Here is an 18,643-nt window from a genome sequence, read left to right as displayed (position 1 = left end):
TTTTTGTTTTTTTCTTACAAAACATATGTCAAATTTGCCAAAAATATACCTGTCCCATCTGTTTGCGTGATCTTGGTTTGAAACCGGAATATAAACTTTGAAGGAAAAATAGCATGACTAAAGAATTTCAAATTATCCACGAAAACATTTAGTAAACCTTGGAAAATATCAAAATAGGCCTAAAAATAATAAAATCAGCCTATATACTATACAACAAAGGGTAGATTATGTTAAAAGTCGAGATGTGATTTGATGATCTATGAGAGTAAGGTACTTACGTATTTAGAGCTCGTGTGTATAGTTGGCGTTTTATTTTAACTTTGTAAATTTGAATTACAAAACCAGAAGAGGCCTGCTACACTGAACCACAAATTACTGAATAATATTATACAAACCACATAATAACTTCAAAACTACTGAAACCCCTCATACGTTTAAATCGATCTTTAAAGTAAACACATTAATAAACCTTTGAATAGTTACAAATAAACAACATATACAGACCGATCTAAGCCCCACGCGGCCAGTTGGTTAAGGCACTCAACTCGTAATGTGAGAGTCATAAGTTCGTCACGCCAAACATGCTCGCCCTTTCAGCGAATTTCATCTTTAAAAATCCATTAGCAACAAATCGTTAAACAATTATAAATAAACAACACAAACTGATCTTTAAAAGTCCATTTCTAAGAAACTATTAAACATTAGTTAAAAAACAAGACATCCTGACTGATGTTTAAAAATCCACTAACAACAAGTCATTAAATATTTATTAATAAAAACGACATTTTATGAAGATCATGTGAGATCTTCGAATAAAGTTGTTGTTTATTCTTTAGCGCTGTTACTAAATCTATATATGTTTAACGTTTTCCTTATTTAGTATTTTACTAACGTTTATTAAACTAGGATTCGCGTGATATAAAATATTGCTTTCAGTTCCTGTTTCTTTAGAACATTAATTTAAATCATAAGACGGCAGATGTTGGTTAACGCATAAGGTACGTGTGCAATGACAGACTTGTATAATACCATATGGTTTTAGCGATTCGCCGAAAATCGTGTCGGTGTTTAGAATGCACGTAAAAAATTAGAGCACAGGTGTATTTGTTAACCTAAAGATAACCTAAGAAGGTCGAAACATTCTTCTCTACTTTATTTTAATAAAAGTTTCAATACCCATACTAGCCGTCTTGAGATGCATTTTTACTTCATGTGAGTTTCTCGTCATCACGAATTAAAGACAACTTCCAAACCCATATTCGAGCTAAGCAAGCCTACGAACTTATTCCTGGACACATTTCATGACTGGATGACCTTCCAGTGCATTTTAGCTTTTTTTGGTATTCCAAATAAATACGGATAGGGGAATTACACAATGCAAATGATAATACTCGCCAGGCCAACCTGAGTCCAACCACCAAGTATAATCCTATTAGTTCTAAAACTATCTACAGTACTTATCAATTTTAGTGGAGTCAAAATAGGTTTTGTAGCTTGAGAAAATAATGTAGCTGTTATTTTCTGTCTACTTTCTTTTTTTAGAATCCCCAGTTGTAGGCACCAAAATATTAAATAATGTAGATGTTATTTTCTGTTTACTTTCTTTTAGAATCCCCAGTTGTAGGCACCAAAATATTAAATAATGTAGATGTTATTTTCTGTTTGCTTTCTTTTTTTATAATCTCCAGTTGTAGGCACCAAAATATTAAATAATGTAGATGTTATTTTCTGTTTACTTTTTTTTTTTAGAATCCTCAGTTGTAGGCACCAAAATATTAAATAATGTAGATGTTATTTTCTGTTTACTTTCTTTTTTTAGAATACCCAGTTGTAGACACCAAAATATTAAATAATGTAGATGTTATTTTCTGTTTACTTTCTTTTTTTAGAATCCCCAGTTGTAGGCACCAAAATATTAAATAATGTAGATGTTATTTTCTGTTTACTTTCTTTTTTTAGAATCCCAGTTGTAGGCACCAAAATATTAAATAATGTAGATGTTATTTTCTGTTTACTTTCTTTTTTTAGAATCCCCAGTTGTAGGCACCAAAATATTAAATAATGTAGATGTTATTTTCTGTTTACTTTCTTTTTTTAGAATCCCTAGTTGTAGGCACCAAAATATTAAATAATGTAGATGTTATTTTCTGTTTACTTTCTTTTTTTAGAATCTCCAGTGTAGGCACCAAAATATTAAATAATGTAGATGTTATTTTCTGTTTACTTTCTTTTTTTAGAATCCCCAGTTGTAGGCACCAAAATATTAAATAATGTAGATGTTATTTTCTGTTTACTTTCTTTTAGAATCCCAGTTGTAGGCACCAAAATATTAAATAATGTAGATGTTATTTTCTGTTTGCTTTCTTTTTTTAGAATCCCCAGTTGTAGGCACCAAAATATTAAATAATGTAGATGTTATTTTCTGTTTACTTTCTTTTTTTAGAATCCCCAGTTGTAGGCACAAAAATATTAAATAATGTAGATGTTATTTTCTGTTTACTTTCTTTTTTTAGAATACCCAGTTGTAGGCACAAAAATATTAAATAATGTAGATGTTATTTTCTGTTTACTTTCTTTTTTTAGAATCCCCAGTTGTAGGCACCAAAATATTAAATAATGTAGATGTTACTTTCTGTTTACTTTCTTTTTTTAGAATCCCAGTTGTAGGCACCAAAATATTAAATAATGTAGATGTTATTTTCTGTTTACTTTCTTTTTTTAGAATCCCCAGTTGTAGGCACCAAAATATTAAATAATGTAGATGTTATTTTCTGTTTACTTTCTTTTTTTAGAATCCCCAGTTGTAGGCACAAAAATATTAAATAATGTAGATGTTATTTTCTGTTTACTTTCTTTTTTTAGAATACCCAGTTGTAGACACCAAAATATTAAATAATGTAGATGTTATTTTCTGTTTACTTTCTTTTTAGAATCTCAGTTGTAGGCACCAAAATATTAAATAATGTAGATGTTATTTTCTGTTTACTTTCTTTTTTTAGAATCCCCAGTTGTAGGCACCAAAATATTAAATAATGTAGATGTTATTTTCTGTTTACTTTCTTTTTTTAGAATCCCCAGTTGTAGGCACCAAAATATTAAATAATGTAGATGTTATTTTCTGTTTACTTTCTTTTTTAGAATCCCTAGTTGTAGGCACCAAAATATTAAATAATGTAGATGTTATTTTTTGTTTACTTTCTTTTTTTAGAATCCCCAGTTGTAGGCACCAAAATATTAAATAATGTAGATGTTATTTTCTGTTTACTTTTTTTTTTTAGAATTCCCAGTTGTAGGCACCAAAATATTAGGTTGAGGAATAATTCGTGAGCGTTTTTAAATAATTTCATTCAAGCATTACATGCAAGACTATACAATACTTCAATGCATGAACACATTACACCCAAAACATTTATTATGATACTTTATTTCATGTAATACCAAGGTATATAGTATGCATTGTTTTAAACGAAATTGCAAGAAATTAAATGCGAAAAGCAGATGGTGTCGAAAATGCTCGATTTTGTCCACTTGACATTCCATTTAATGAGCTGAAAATGAAAGCAAAAATTAAAGACATATGAAAATCAAACACACCATCTATTAGAGCAAAAAATTATCTACCAAATGACATGAAATATTTTGCGAAAGCGTTTCATTTATGAATATATTTGTTTAACTTGAAAAAACGCTCACGAATTATTCCTCAACCAAATATAATCTTTGATTCCACTTGTTTCGGTAATCTTTTCACGATCCCTGTTCCCCCTCTTTTAAATTATCAGTTTTTAATTATATTAAGTTTTCATGTCCATTTACCGAGAAAAAATTAAGCTACACACGTGCATATTAATTTAGTTGAATGTTACATGTTTTTCAACAATTTACAGCCTCACTGGTTTTTCCTCATCCAACCATATTTATTGAGCTAGGTGGATTTGTCCCTGAGGTTTCGTATAAACACGCGTTTAACAAGCGTCGAGTACAAAGGAAGCCGCTTACAACAATATCGCATATACTGTGTACTTATAGTCACCTAAATCAACTTGCAATGGAAAAATAATAAACTTTTTAAATAGGTCATGGACATTGGCAGCGTTACATACAGTATATCTGTCTAGGTGTTGGTGTAAAATATCCAGCCAATTTTTTGTAGACTTGTGAAACAAAAATATGAATAGTAACAATAATAATATCATAATACTAACATATGCACTCACAAGTTCAGCGAAGTACGAAAAACTAGTAGAATAAATCACTACTTACAAGAGTAGTTTGTTTTTGGAATTTCGCACAAAGCTACTCGAGGGCTATCTGTGCTAGCCGTCCCTAATTTTGCAGTGTAAGACAGCTAGGAAGGCAGCTAGTCATCACCACCCACCGCCAACTCTTGGACTACTCTTTCACCAACGAATAGTGGGATTGACCGTCACATTATAACGCCCCCACGGCTGGGAGGGCGAGCATGTTTGGTGCGACGCGGGCGCGAACCCGCGACCCTCGGATTACGAGTCGCACGCCTTACGCGCTAGTCCATGCCAGGCCATACTTACAACAGTAAAGAAATCTACTGTGGTAATCGTCTACTACTGTTGGAAAACTTGCTGAGATTATCACAGGAAACCATGTAGAGACAAAGTACAACAGCTAACTCGAGAAATGATTAACTATCCTTACGGCAGTTTTCAATTTATGTGCATTAGTTAAACACTGGATTTTTTTTTTTTTTTTCAATGGCAGATCTAGAGAAATTTTCCAGGACGAAAAACAAGGGAAGTGGAATACATTTTAAAACCACCCTGTCACATTTTCAACACTTCATTCATTACTGTTGTTAGGTTTCAATAAAATATTAGAAGTCGTTTTTTTTCAAGCGGCTTATAAAACAATAATCAATAATAAAAAGGCTACTGGAGACACTGAGATTAATACACACACTGTTTACTTAAACCAGATGAAGCGTTTCGGACTGGTATACGTTTCTGCAGTGTTGAACAGCTTCGAAGAATTTAGAAAATTTTAGAGGGTAAAATCTCGACTTTCAAAAATCTACTTAAGAAATAGCCCTATAACCTTCATCCGGAGTTTGTTTAGTAGCTGTACATAGATTTTGGTGCAAAATATCCCGCTGTTTTTGCTGTAGGCTTCGGTGCTTCAACGGCTTGAAGAGAAACTTCGCCAATAGCAATGAAAAAAACTGATAAAATCTTTTTTCTCTTTTCAAGAATCAACATAAAAACAGCCCTATGATCCATATAGGTTTTTTAAGTAGGTTTGTCCAGGTTTGAATAAAATCCTTCTTAATAATAATAATATGGAGAATAGATATATGAATTTTCAGTTTTGTCTTACAATCGAAAATCAACTTTTTTATTGCAATCAATATTTTAGCAGACTTATCCATTGAGATAAAACGTCTTGAGTGTTGTTTAAGAACACGTATGTCCTTTAAGATGGTTTATACTGGTATGTTCTACTAAAAGTTGCGGGAACTTTCTGAGGGATCTATAGTAGTGAGAGCTCCCTTCTAGTACAGCTGTCCTTAATTATCTTTTTTGTTCTGTCTTGGTAGTATTTTAAACTCTAAACATACTAATATATTCATATTCAATAGTTTAACGGAGCTTTTGGTGGTACTGGTATCGAACATCGTACTCGTAAGAGTTGGTTAAATGCATTTTTATACATCAGGGCTTTTTAAAGCATGAATATCACGGTCCGACATGGCCAGGTGGCTAAAGCAGTCGACTACTAATACAATGGTGATGGGTTCGAATCTCCGTCACACCAAACATGCTCGCCCTTTCAGCCGTAGGGGCGTTGTAATGTTACGGTCAATTCCACTATTCATTGGTAAAAGAGTAGTTCAAGAGTTGGCGGTGGGGGTAATGAGTAGATGCTTTCCCTCTAGTCTTACACTGCTAAACTAGGGACGGCCGGCGTAGATAGCTCTCGTGTAGCTTTGCGCGAAATTATAAAAACAAACAAACAAGCATAAATATCTATAGAGTTGGCTAATCTAATCAATTAGTTTTTATCCATACTCTAAAATGGGGTTACCCAGCCTCTTACGATATTGGATATGGGATTAACTTGCTAATTTAATAGTAAGGTTTAATTATGATTTTTTTTGCTATTTCTTTACAAAAATACTTTGTATCAGTATTGCAGATTTTATGGCTAAATTTCAGGAGTGCTGGTCCTAATTATGTGTTAAGATGTTTGCAGAAAAGATCTTGTTATATATGTCAGATTTTTTGAAGCGGTACTATTTTCATGTAGGTGTTACAGTTTTAAAATACTCTTTTTGCGTCGAATGTTACGTCTGAGATTGAAATGCAAACAAATAAATATTTTTGTTTAAACATTTTAATTTCTTTCATACAAATGTTACAGTTTTAAAATACCTTTATTTACGGAAAGCATATGCTGTAAAACTCTATGTATTAGGCTAAAATACAAACGAATCAATCAGTCTTAACTACTATAGTTTCTGTCACACAAATGTTACAGTTTTAGAATAACTTTATTCGCGAAAAGCATATGCTGTAAAACAATATGTATTATATTGAAATGCAAATAAATGACAGCATTTTGTTTTAATCAGTTCGATCTCTTGAACAATAAAGACACGATTGCGTAGCAGATATATGTTTCTGTCATGTCAAATGCGTTATCGTGACGACGAAGTGCTTGAAATTCTGAAAGGACCAGTTTTAGCAGTACGATCTTATCTATATCCGGTATACATTTCTTTCTGCTTCCACCGTTGAACGTTTATTTATTAGTAGCGTCATCTATAAATAATAAGATCCAGTCAGATCAGACGAGATCGCTCTTAACGATAATATATATATTGTCACTGTGTATTGAAGGTAAAGTGTAATTCCAATTAATATCTACAAAAGGAAGAAATTCACCAGTTTAAGTCGTAGTCGATAAACTAACAAATGTTAAGCCTGATTTGTCAATCAACGCTAAGCGAGCATATTTACATGTTTTCGTCCTTTCAAAATCTAGAACAAAAGAACTTTTTCGAGGATTATAAATAATTCCTACAAAATCCTGAGAACAAAGATACTTCGTTTAAATTGTTTACGTCTATAAATAAATACAGATGATGAATTTTGAAAGCATCTGCCAGTTAAGCCTATATGCGTCTTGCACTAAGCCTACTCAAACGACAAACATTTATTTATTTATATTTCCCCTTATATAGTTCATCACTTCCAGATACACAAATGAAACGCAAAACCCGATGTAGAAAACGCTAGCCCAGATAGCCCTCGAGTAGCTTTGTGCGAAATTCAAAAACAAATAATGCTTTTCTCTTGTCTACCCGCTGCCAATCATTTTCGGATTGATTGTGAAACTTTCCGTAAGATTTGACTATCAAAATATATTTGTTGCTTGTTTTGCAATGTTTATTTTACTTTAGCTAGTACTAATAATAGAATCTATTATAATAATACTCAGTTTTGTCTTCCCTGGAAATGCGCCCACGCTTTACTAGATAAATACACATATAAATAAAAGGCAGATATTCTTGATGACGAGAAACCCACTTGAAATAACAATGTATCTCAGAACGTTCTGAGATATATTTTTATTTCAAAAGGCAAATATAAATGTGCTTTGGTGAACATTTTGTATAATAACGTTTTAAACACTTATAAACGTTTTTACGATGGTCTAACACTAAGTCGTAAAATAATATTATATAATATAGTAATATATATTATAATAATATTTATTGATAAAGTATAACCCTAACTACAATAAAGCAAGAAATGTACACAAGTTACAGTTTCAATTTATGTCTTTACCTAATATAGGCTTTACTTAATTAATGGTCCGGCATGGCTAGGTGGTTAAAGCACTCGACTCGTAATCTGAGGGTCGCGGGTTCGGAACCCCTTCACATCAAAAAGAGTCACCTTTTCAAACGTGGGGGTGTTATAATGTGATGGTCAATCCCGCTATTCCCAGTAGCCCCAGATTTGGCGGTGGGTGGCATTGACTAACCGCTTTCTCTCTAATTTTACACTCCTAAATTAGCTACACGAGGGCTACATGCGCTCGCCGTGCCGAATTTATAAATGTAAGACTAGAAGGAAGAAAGCTAGTCATCGCCACCCACGCCAACTCTTGAGCAACTCTTTTACCGACGAATAGTGGGAATCACTGTAACATTATAACGAAAGGACGAGCATGTTTGGTGGGACGGGGATTCAATCCCGCGACCCTCAGATAAGAAGTCGATCGCTCTGAGTCATTGAGGGCCTATGTCCTTCGGTTTTCTGCTCTGAAATGAGACCAGAGTTTCGAATAGAACCGATTAATTTATATATATTAAGCTTCGACGAATTCGTTAACACAGACAGATTAGATAACTTTTACGTAACGTGTTTATATTTAATTTTGTTATCCTTTTATTTTTTCGAATAAATTGTATAGGTGTGAATCATAGAATACACAATGTTATTATAGTTCCCAAGATAACCGACATATCCTGAATATTTGAGCTTGTCGTCCAATGTTCGAAATCCACATGGAGAAAGAAAAAGAACTGGAATTTCTAAATTGGATGACATCTGACAGTCACGTGGATTAAACAGCTAGGTCAGAGACCCCCAAGGTTCAGGAATATCTGATACTAATTTTAAGTTACTGACCAGGGTTAGGGCAGTCAGCTAGTGACACTTTATGCCACGATACTTTTATAGCTATTCGAAACGAATAGGCGAATTGACTGTCATTTTATAAAGCGCTCATGGTTAAAAGTGCGGAGCATGTGAAATGCATCAAATCAATAAACTTCACCCCTACATCTCACAACTAACCGCTACTATAGACCATACCTCGCACTGATAAAGGATTTGTTTGTTTGTTTGTTTTGGAATTTCGCACAAAGCTACTCGATGGCTATCTGTGCTAGCCGTCCCTAATTTAGCAGTGTAAGACTAGAGGGAAGGCAGCTAGTCATCACCACCCACCGCCAACTCTTGGGCTACTCTTTTACCAACGAATAGTGGGATTGACCGTCACATTATACACCCCCACGGCTGGGAGGGCGAGCATGTTTAGCGCGATGCGGGCGCGAACCCGCGACCCTCGGATTACGAGTCGCACGCCTTACGCGCTTGGCCATGCCAGGCCACTGATAAAGGAAGAAAACAAAAACAAATTTCTAGCGCTTAATTAAAAAAAATAAGAAAAAATCGTTGATAATAAGATATAAATTTTTCCATGTTTCCAGGTGAATTAAATGTGGTTCTAACTTAGTCCAGAGGCAACGTTTTGAATTGCATATCTTAAGGTCCAAAACCCGAACCCGCGATATTTCGCCGAAGACACTTCGCATTTTACGTAGAGGCGTTATAAATGTAACAGCCAATCACGCTATTCGGCAGGTGATGATAGAATAATTAGTGAATGCTGTTTACCGATTACCTTCCATCTGATCAGCAGTTGTAAGTCAGTGCTGTGCTTGACTTTTAGGGGTCTATCAGCTGGTCTCATTGCATATGGTACTGTTCAATAATCCATAATACCAAATAATATCGATTGCATATCTTATTTGTGTTTGCAATGTCTTCTGGATCGTTCGTTAGTGGTACGACAAGAAAATGTTATCATAAGAAAAGAAAGAAGTAAATCTGGCGAAACAGCAAGAACAAATGGAAAATAGTAAACGGACATACATATCATTTATTGAAAATTATTCTTTTGAGTTAAGTATTGGAAAATGCTATCATAGTTTAGGCTTAGGTTTAAGCTGAAACAAACGACGCGGATCAGCAAATCAAGTTTAAAGAACGAATTTACCAACATGTTTTTTTTTTTTAAATAAAAGATAAAAATAATATTTCAGAGAGTAAAGGTATGCCCAGAGTATTAAGGAAATGACTGGTAATATGGTATTCACAATCATATACTAAACCAGCGTCAACTAACACGACTCTAATGTTGTTAGCCTTACAAATCTAGGCTAATAAAGATCCCCTGGTGTCTCAGTCCAATGTGCAGCTTTGTGTTTTACGATATTAAAAACAAAACCGAACCAAAGCTATTAAAGTTTATACTCTGTAAGATTGGTAGTTATCTAATTGTTTATTCTGAGTTTCTAGCTTGTTCAGTCTATGTAGTCAATAAAGTACCAATTCGCATAAACCTAATGAGCACCTGAAATTATAGTGTAGCTATAAAAACAAACAATAAAAAAAGTTCTCTCTCTGGATTTAATTAGAACATTCCTATCGATCTTATTACATTTTAACGTGCATCAGCGACACAGCAGCCAAACGGAATATAATATGATATTTTTGTATATATATAATGATGTGATTATAAATTACATGACATTTTTAACTGTCGCAATCTCGTGTCTTCTCTAAGTAATTATACTTCCCGCAATATTTTTGTGCAGGTTTACACATATTACCGAAGACATTCACTAACATACACATACATAAAATCTCATAAAAATCCTGAGGGCGCCTATTTGGCGACGCCTCTCGGAATGCTTTGAAATGCTTTGCGAAGATTCTTGGGGTTTCTGTTTTCATTATGAATCTCTCCCCTCCGCATATCGTTCCTAGTATGTAGTTGTGGAAGAAGCTTAATTACTTAGAACTGGAAGGATTTTACCACGTGAACCATCCTCGTCAGATGACGATAACAGGCTGCGAAGTTAGGGTCTATGCTTAAATGAAATATTTTCAGAAATTGCATTCAGGTTCATAAACGATATTCAAAGAGATCAGACAAGCATAGCCACTGATTGAGGGCTTAGTACCAGTTACTGCACAAGTCACGGACAGTAGAAGGATAACGAACATTAAAGTCACAGGTTATGGAGGAACACCAAACAATATAACTATTTATTGAGAGTTTTACAGAAATACCACAATACAGTCACAGACCGTGCAGGAATACCACACAGTACAGCTACAGATTGAGGATAATTCAAAATACCAAAACAAGATAAACCGAAATAGTCTGGATGCAGCTCTTCCTCCTATTTTATGTTTATTTCTTGGAGTTCAGATTCAGAAGACCGCGTGATGTCTCGGGACACATAAATCATCCGTATACCATTCAGTTGTTAGTTTTTACTGTTTAAGACTATCGGTTTCCGACCGCATATTTTTAGATCTCATACAAACAAAATTTAACGTGCAAAGTTTGATTAAACTAACAGAAATAATCGGTTTCTGATTCAATTTAATTTAATAAAATTGGAACAACTGGATAAATGATCTGCTCAGAAATAATCGGAAGTGTAGCTAATAAATATAAGATGAGCGATCGTCTGCTCGTGTTTATTGGTGTCAACTGCTATATGAGATGCCGCTTTGGTATCACCTGGCGTTTCAAATAGTGTGAAAAGAATAAAAGAAAAACGAAGGAGTAATTCCTGTTTAGAACATTTTCCTGAAGAACTTTAAAAAGAATCTGGGATTTATAAAGCGATTTGAAACCTTTTTAACTCAGTGACAGTACCTGCTCATAGGAAAGTTTAAATAACAGATTGTCGTGATAGTAAGATTAAGGTCAATGTTTTTAAGTTTATGACAAACAAATATTTAAAATGTCAAGCTGTTATAATTTTATATTTAACCTATATTTGTAATAAGATTACAATTGTTTTTAAAAGCCATTCCTTTCCTATGTCATATGTGGAACTAACTGATATAAATTATACAAACAAGCTGTCATCTGTGTGCGTATTTTTGTGAGTGTGTGTGTGTGTGTGCTCGGATATAGAAAATAATCTGTCGCTTAAATTAAAATGAAATAATCCTTTTTAATTTATCTCTTTCGTTTCGAACAGCCCCCATAGAATCAGAGGTCAAACTCAACATTCACACTGTCGTATAACTTAGTTGCTATAGGATATAATTGATTATTTAAATAATTTTTGTTTTTTTTAGAATCCTGCGTATCCGCCGAAAGATGTAACAGATCCATGGCGAGTGCAAACTGCCTATTATTACGACCCCACGATGTCTGGATATAGGTGAGTCTAAAAACTCTACTCGTATGAATTTATATATAGGATTTGGTATAAAATTAATTTTATTTTGAATATATTAATTTGATGAGCACTTCATAAAACAAGGAGAAAGATGAATTTTTGAAAGTCAAATTTTTCTCCGGAACGGCTGATTAATTTTTCACCTTTATTCGTTTAGGGGTACATCTGCCCTATTTAATTGCGTAACGATAAATCACGTCACAAATTTAATCATATCCTTAATAGCGCACCAACCAAAGGTTACTTCATCCTTATGAACACTTTTGAAGAATATGGTATAGATTACAGTCGATACTCGCGTATGGAAGCATATTATGTTAATATAGTAACGAATTGACAAATAAGAATGTATAAGCATAACGAACTAGTTGATTTTGGGGAGAACATACCACATGTTTCGACCTAACACTGGTCTGCCTTCTTCAGGTACTTACTATTAGATTACAGTCGAGTTACACAAACTTTTGGTTTGTACGCAACAATGAATTTAAAAAAACATTTGCTCGTTGAAAGACTTCGTATTTTGGTGTTAGTTTTGAACCAAAATAAACTTAAAACGGCGCAAGCGAATGGAAGGTCCTCTGTCTCACAAGACTTTTATTTTGAAAATGTAAGTCTTCAAATGGTTAATTTATACATATAGCGGTTGCTGTATGGCATTTTTCTTGGTATCAGAGATAATGACAGTGTGCATTAGCGTTTCTGACTAAATCTAACAAAATATAGACTGACATGTAGAATTTGTTTGTGTCATGCCATTTCTACCTACATGAAAGAATATATATACCTGGGTCAGTAGAAATGATACTGGGAAAACCAAAGCAGTTAGCTTCTGTTTTCGGAATCCCTGTGTTCTAGACGAGGAATCATAGCAACTTTTCCCTTATTTCTAATGATATTAGAGATACTATGTGTGGTGTTTCTGAATAAATTTTACATATTAGAAATGTTGTGTACATACACTCAAGTGAGTATTGTGTGGGTGGAAAACAATGAAACATTATATAATCCCAGTATGGAAATAATTCCCTCATCTTCTGAACATTTGTACTGTTTTTGTATTCAGGTTGCAGCATTAAATATGACAGTTTATGCGCATTTCTTTCCCTTCCACATGTATCATGGTGTATTGGTTGACTTGTATTCGCTATACGATATCTAGATGTGTGTTCTAATGTTTGTACTACTTTTGTATTCAGGTTGCAGCATTAAATATGACAGTTTATATGCATTTTTTCTTCTTCCACACGTATCATGGTGTGTTGGTTGCCGTGTATTCGCTATACCATAACCAGATGTGCGTTCTGATGTTGAGAAATTAGTTGTTTAGTAGACCCTGGGGAGATGACGACAGCTGAATAATAGAAAACACAGGATGACTAACAGCTTAATGTCCCATCCTTGACGTTGTCATTGTACTTGTTATAGGTACGGAGACCTGGACTTCAACGGAGCAAGACGGAAGAACGTGACACGAGACTCTACTAGCACTCTCAAGGCCTGGCTGAACGAACACAGGAAGAATCCCTACCCCACCAAGGGAGAGAAGATCATGTTGGCAATCATCACCAAGATGACACTGACTCAAGTGTCCACGTGGTTTGCTAATGCCCGGAGACGGCTTAAAAAAGACAACAAGATGACCTGGGAGCCCAGAAGTAAAAATGACACAGATATAGAAGACAATGAAAACGATAAAAGCGAGGATGTCAGCGATGATGAATTAGTGAAAAATATCCATAATGGTAACGATGAAGAAGAAAATAGTCCTGAAGATGAGATAGTGGACATAAATGAAAATATCTCCAAGGGATCTGGACAAGAAGCAGGTGATTCTGTTGAGAAGTACAATTGTAGTGAAACCGTGTGGGACGAGCTTGCTAACCAAAAACTAATTTCAGGTAAATATTTTTATCACCATAAGAAAGTTTAATTTATAATGACCACAAGGCTAACATCGTTTACATATATATATATTTATCTATCTGTGTATATATGTATGACTTGCACACTACTAATGTGTTTGTTTGTTTTTGAATTTCGCACAAAGCTACTCGAGGGCTATCTGTGCTAGCCGTCCCTAATTTAGCAACGTAAGACTAGAGGGGAAGGCACCACCCACCGCCAACTCTTGGGCTACTCTTTTACCAACGAATAGTGGGATTGACCGTCAAATTATAACGCCCCCACGGCTGAAAGGGCGAGCATGTATGGCACGACGGGTATGCGAACCCGCCACCCTAAGATTACGAGTCGCACGCCTTAACACGCTTGGCCATGCCGGGCCCTACTAATGTGAAAGTGGACGTTGTAAATCACATTAGTTCTAAAAGAAAGGTATATAGAATGCTAATATGGTTTACATTTAAGGTTATCTTGGCTGGTCTGTAAATCTAAGCATTTATGGTTCGCTTCACGTGTCCGTAGAAAAGTGCTCTGCAATTTGGAGACGTGAGTGAGTTATAAATGTAGCAGTCACATCCCACTAATCTATCAGGCAAGAGTATTCCATGAGTTTGCTGTGGGTGTTGTTGACTAGCCTATCTTTACTCTGTTCCATCAATTGAAAATTAGAGTTAGCTATGCACAGGTAGCTTTTGAATGATTCTGTGGGAAAATTATAACCAAACAAGCAAGTTTCATTCTCACAAGTTACAACATGCATTAGATTTGAAAACTCACAAAAATGAATGGCTTGAGTTTTTGTCGTAATTTTTTAAGTTAATTTTAATCTTTCATTACAACGTCATTACAATTTCAGGAATATTATACAGGTTTTTCACTGCGTGTACCTATGAATAATAAAACTAGACTTGGTGTCCGTAAGAATAATACTTCTGGAATATGCATTTAAATATATTAAACATATAATATAATTCACGTTGTGTGAGTACACTATGAACACTACATCTGAGATTTGAACGTGTCTGTCATTGACTAAAGTTTAACTAAATGTCCAGGTTATTGATACCAGGGTGCAGGCATAGCTGTCCCTAATTCGTTACTGTTTACCAGAAGTTTTCGGAAAACAACCACTCACTCAGTAGCGCCTAAAGCTTGCACGGTTATTTATAACCGAATGAAATAATACCCTGTGACGCTTAAAACCTCCACACACAGGAAAGGGCGGAGCGTGATCACAAGTATATCGCGGCTTGAACCTAGGACTCTCCCTACTCAACTTGGCACGCTAACCACTCGGACAGGCCTGGGCTTATCTATATATGTGTCGACGTGTTTGTTAATATGCCTAAAATGATTATGCAATTTTTCTAACATGTGATTTCATACTGCACATAATATATGTGATGCGATAGTGTTAGAAATGAAGAATTTTCGTAAATGTTCTTGTAATTTCAGCGCAAAATGTATTTATATAATAGTTTAGATAGTAGTAGATTCTAAGAGCCAAAGCTAAAAAAACAAAACAAAACAAAAAAGTCTAGATGGATAAGACCAGGAAATACCATTTCTTGTGTGTCTGCAGTTTGCATTAGCAATTTTCGGAAAACAGCAGGAAAAAAAGTTGTATAATTCATAATGAGAAAAAAACACAATAACAAAAACTCGATAAACTGAGCGGTTTGGGGACCGTTTCTTTTAAACCGGTTAATAAAAAGACGTTTTATGAAAAAAAAAGCACGTGAAATTTTTTTTAATGTACTACGCTCGGTGTTAGGTTCCGTTTGTGCAGTTATATGGAAGCCATTCAACGTTAAGAAGAAACCCGATAACCTTGGTGCAATATATTAAATTGATATCATGATATTTTTGTTACGATGTGGTATTGCTGTAATGTCAAATCATATAAATGTATAAAGATTTATTAGGAGTTTAGCTTCATAACTGAAACTTTATTTTTTAAAAACATTTTCATTGTTTTAAGTGGTAAAATTCAAAGTGGTTTACGGTACCGCAAAAATAATTGGGTTTAGCCTAAGATTACCGATGATATTCAGTACGACGACATCAGCTTTTTAATTACATTTTTCTAAACTATTCGTGCGTCACATTGATCGTGTGTAAGTGACTGTTGGTTTGAAGGTTCTCTAATAACATACTGGTCATAGACAAAACTGAATCAAACAAACATCGTTAATATTGAAACTAATCTCACGTATTAGTACTTGAAAGCAAAGTGAGTGATTTTATTCACTTAATATTTTCTGTCATTTCTCTACACAGCGTGTTCTAACATAAAATTATTCAACATGAAGTGTATATATATATATATATATATATATATATGTCTGTGGACCTATCGGTAGTGTATAAAAGCAAGGATTATATGGTTAATGCAGTGGTAGAACTTCAGACTGTATAAGTACCTAAAGAAGTTACTGTAATTTCTGATCTAGCTGCAATCACTTAGACACCATGTATTGATTCCATAAGAGAAGTAATCTGAGGGTCGAGAGTTTAAACCCACGTCACACCTAATATACTTGCCATTTCAAACGTGGGAGTGTTATAATGTGACGATCAATTCCACTATTCGTTGGTAGCCCAAGAGTTGGTGGTGGGTGGTGATGACTAGCTGCCTTTCTTCTAGTCTCACACTGCTAAATTAGGGACAGTTAGCGCAGGTAGCCCTCGTGTAGCTTTGCACGAAATTCCAAACAAACAAACAAACTATAAGAGAAGTGGCAAGTGTTTTCTATCTTTACAAAGTACTAGATGATTAAGGTTGTAGGTTTTAATATGTGTTTTGAAACAGATCTTTGATGAAGTTTACCTGTGACCTCAAGTGTAATAAAGTGAGGAACAAGAGTTGTAGGTTGTGTGTTATGGTCAATTACTCAAAACTATTGATTCTTCTAACTTTTTAATATTATTCGAAATGTGTTTAATGTGAAACAAAATATATTACTGCAGTAGTAATACTGTTGTCCTAATTTAGTTTCAGATACTGTGAGGTTAGACTATAGCTGTTGATATTATTTGCTATACGTGGTGCTGGAAGGTTTTACTATTTTTACATGTTAGTATTATTAAACATGGTATTGTAATATTATAATATTATGAACATTAGTATTATTACACATGGGTCTAATACTTTAAGATTACATATAATAGTATTTGCAATGTAAGGTTTTAATATTGTAGCTGTGGCTATCACTACAAATGTTATGTGAGGTTTTAATATTATTGCTGTTAGTTATTATTATAAATGATAATGTATAGTCGTAGTAATATAAACAATTACAATATTCAAAACTACTGAGGATTAATTGGTACCTAGTTGGGACTATAAAGCATTTTGTTACGACGATGAACAATTTGACTTAACTTGTAATGTTACTTCTCATAGAAAAATTCTGACGTCATTGCTCGTTTCTACATTGTATACAACATGAAAAAGTTTTAAGTTTAAACTTGATGTTTGTGATTATGAACTGACGTTACCTTCTTTGCAACATTTTTAGTCGATTACATAAAAAAGAATATTATAATATTTGTGCTTAAATAGGTGTAAACATACGGAAAATATAAACATTACAAAATATTCGAGATCCACAATACGTATGCACTTACGAACGGTTATACACTGAGCAAGCATACCCCATGCCTTGCGTATGGAACGTGCAACTTTCTACCTTATACTCGATATCCTTGAATGTTCTTACATACTCACAAAACTGCTAAGCTTGTGTTTGTGAAATTGAAAGAATGAAAAAAAATAACCGCCAAACACAACATCTGAATGTGGAGTTACAAGTTTATGTTTAGGTACAGTTGATGACGTAACTGGAATTGGAATTTATAACTTGAACTACACTTTTTATACACGTCGGCTTAAACGACCTCCAGGCTTCAGTTATAACACGTCTCTGTTTTTGCATTACTGACCAGAAGGGAAAGCAACTAACAACGGCATCCGCCTCCATAAGGGACTTTGCTCGACATTGAATCGAATAATTATAATTGGTGGAATGTGCTATGAATATCAACTGTGATTTGATGGTTAAAAAACAAGAAAGGATCTACTGTGCACGATATATGGTTTCAAGGATTCAATGTTCACGGCCCGTTGCTGCACATATGCGCCTCGAACTAGAGGGTCGCGAGTGCGCTTTCAGAATGACGGTTAAATCGCACCATTCACTCAGGCAAGTGTATTCCAAAATTTGTGATAATTGCTGTTGACTGAATATTTTTCTTGTGGTCTATAAGTTTGACATAAAGGACGGAAAAACTCTGAAAGAAGAATTAATGGTCCTTTGTTATGCCTAGAATTGTCTGTGTTTGTGTATATGTTAACAAAAAGTTTTATATTTTGACATCCATTGTTTATATCCTTAGGAAATTACTCTGTAACAGGAAAATATGTTTGTTTTAATTTGTTCTGAAACGCAGAACTGCATAAATGGTAATTGGCTTTTCCAAACCCAATGATCGAACCCTGTAGTTTGACGTTGTAAACCTTCAAAAGTAGTGCTAAGCCACGGATGGGAGGCCAAAAGAAACGTAAGACGGTATTAAAAAGCACTATTGTTTTAACTTTAGAACAATGCTAAAAATACTTATTTCCAATATGTAAGTCACTTGTGTATGTTGTTATTGTTCTATCGCAAAGCAACATAATGGACTATCTCCACACTGTAC

At 34.3% G+C, this 18,643-nt stretch overlaps 1 protein-coding gene across 3 annotated transcripts in view; it reads left to right on the top strand.

Annotated features, from left to right (window-relative positions):
* Positions 1-18,643, top strand: part of LOC143250827 (Iroquois homeobox protein 5a-like) — a 56,117-nt gene that overhangs the window by 15,659 nt on the left and 21,815 nt on the right. For all 3 annotated transcript variants that reach the window (XM_076501885.1, XM_076501884.1, XM_076501883.1), the window contains exons 2-3: positions 11,934-12,019; positions 13,466-13,938. In XM_076501885.1, the coding sequence (XP_076358000.1) occupies positions 11,934-12,019; positions 13,466-13,938 (559 nt within the window). The remainder of the gene's footprint in view (positions 1-11,933; positions 12,020-13,465; positions 13,939-18,643) is intronic.

The sequence above is a fragment of the Tachypleus tridentatus genome, chromosome 5 (assembly GCF_004210375.1).
Source record: "Tachypleus tridentatus isolate NWPU-2018 chromosome 5, ASM421037v1, whole genome shotgun sequence".
In the NCBI taxonomy this organism is placed as follows: domain Eukaryota; kingdom Metazoa; phylum Arthropoda; class Merostomata; order Xiphosura; family Limulidae; genus Tachypleus; species Tachypleus tridentatus.
This window is presented reverse-complemented; position numbering and strand designations above follow the sequence as displayed.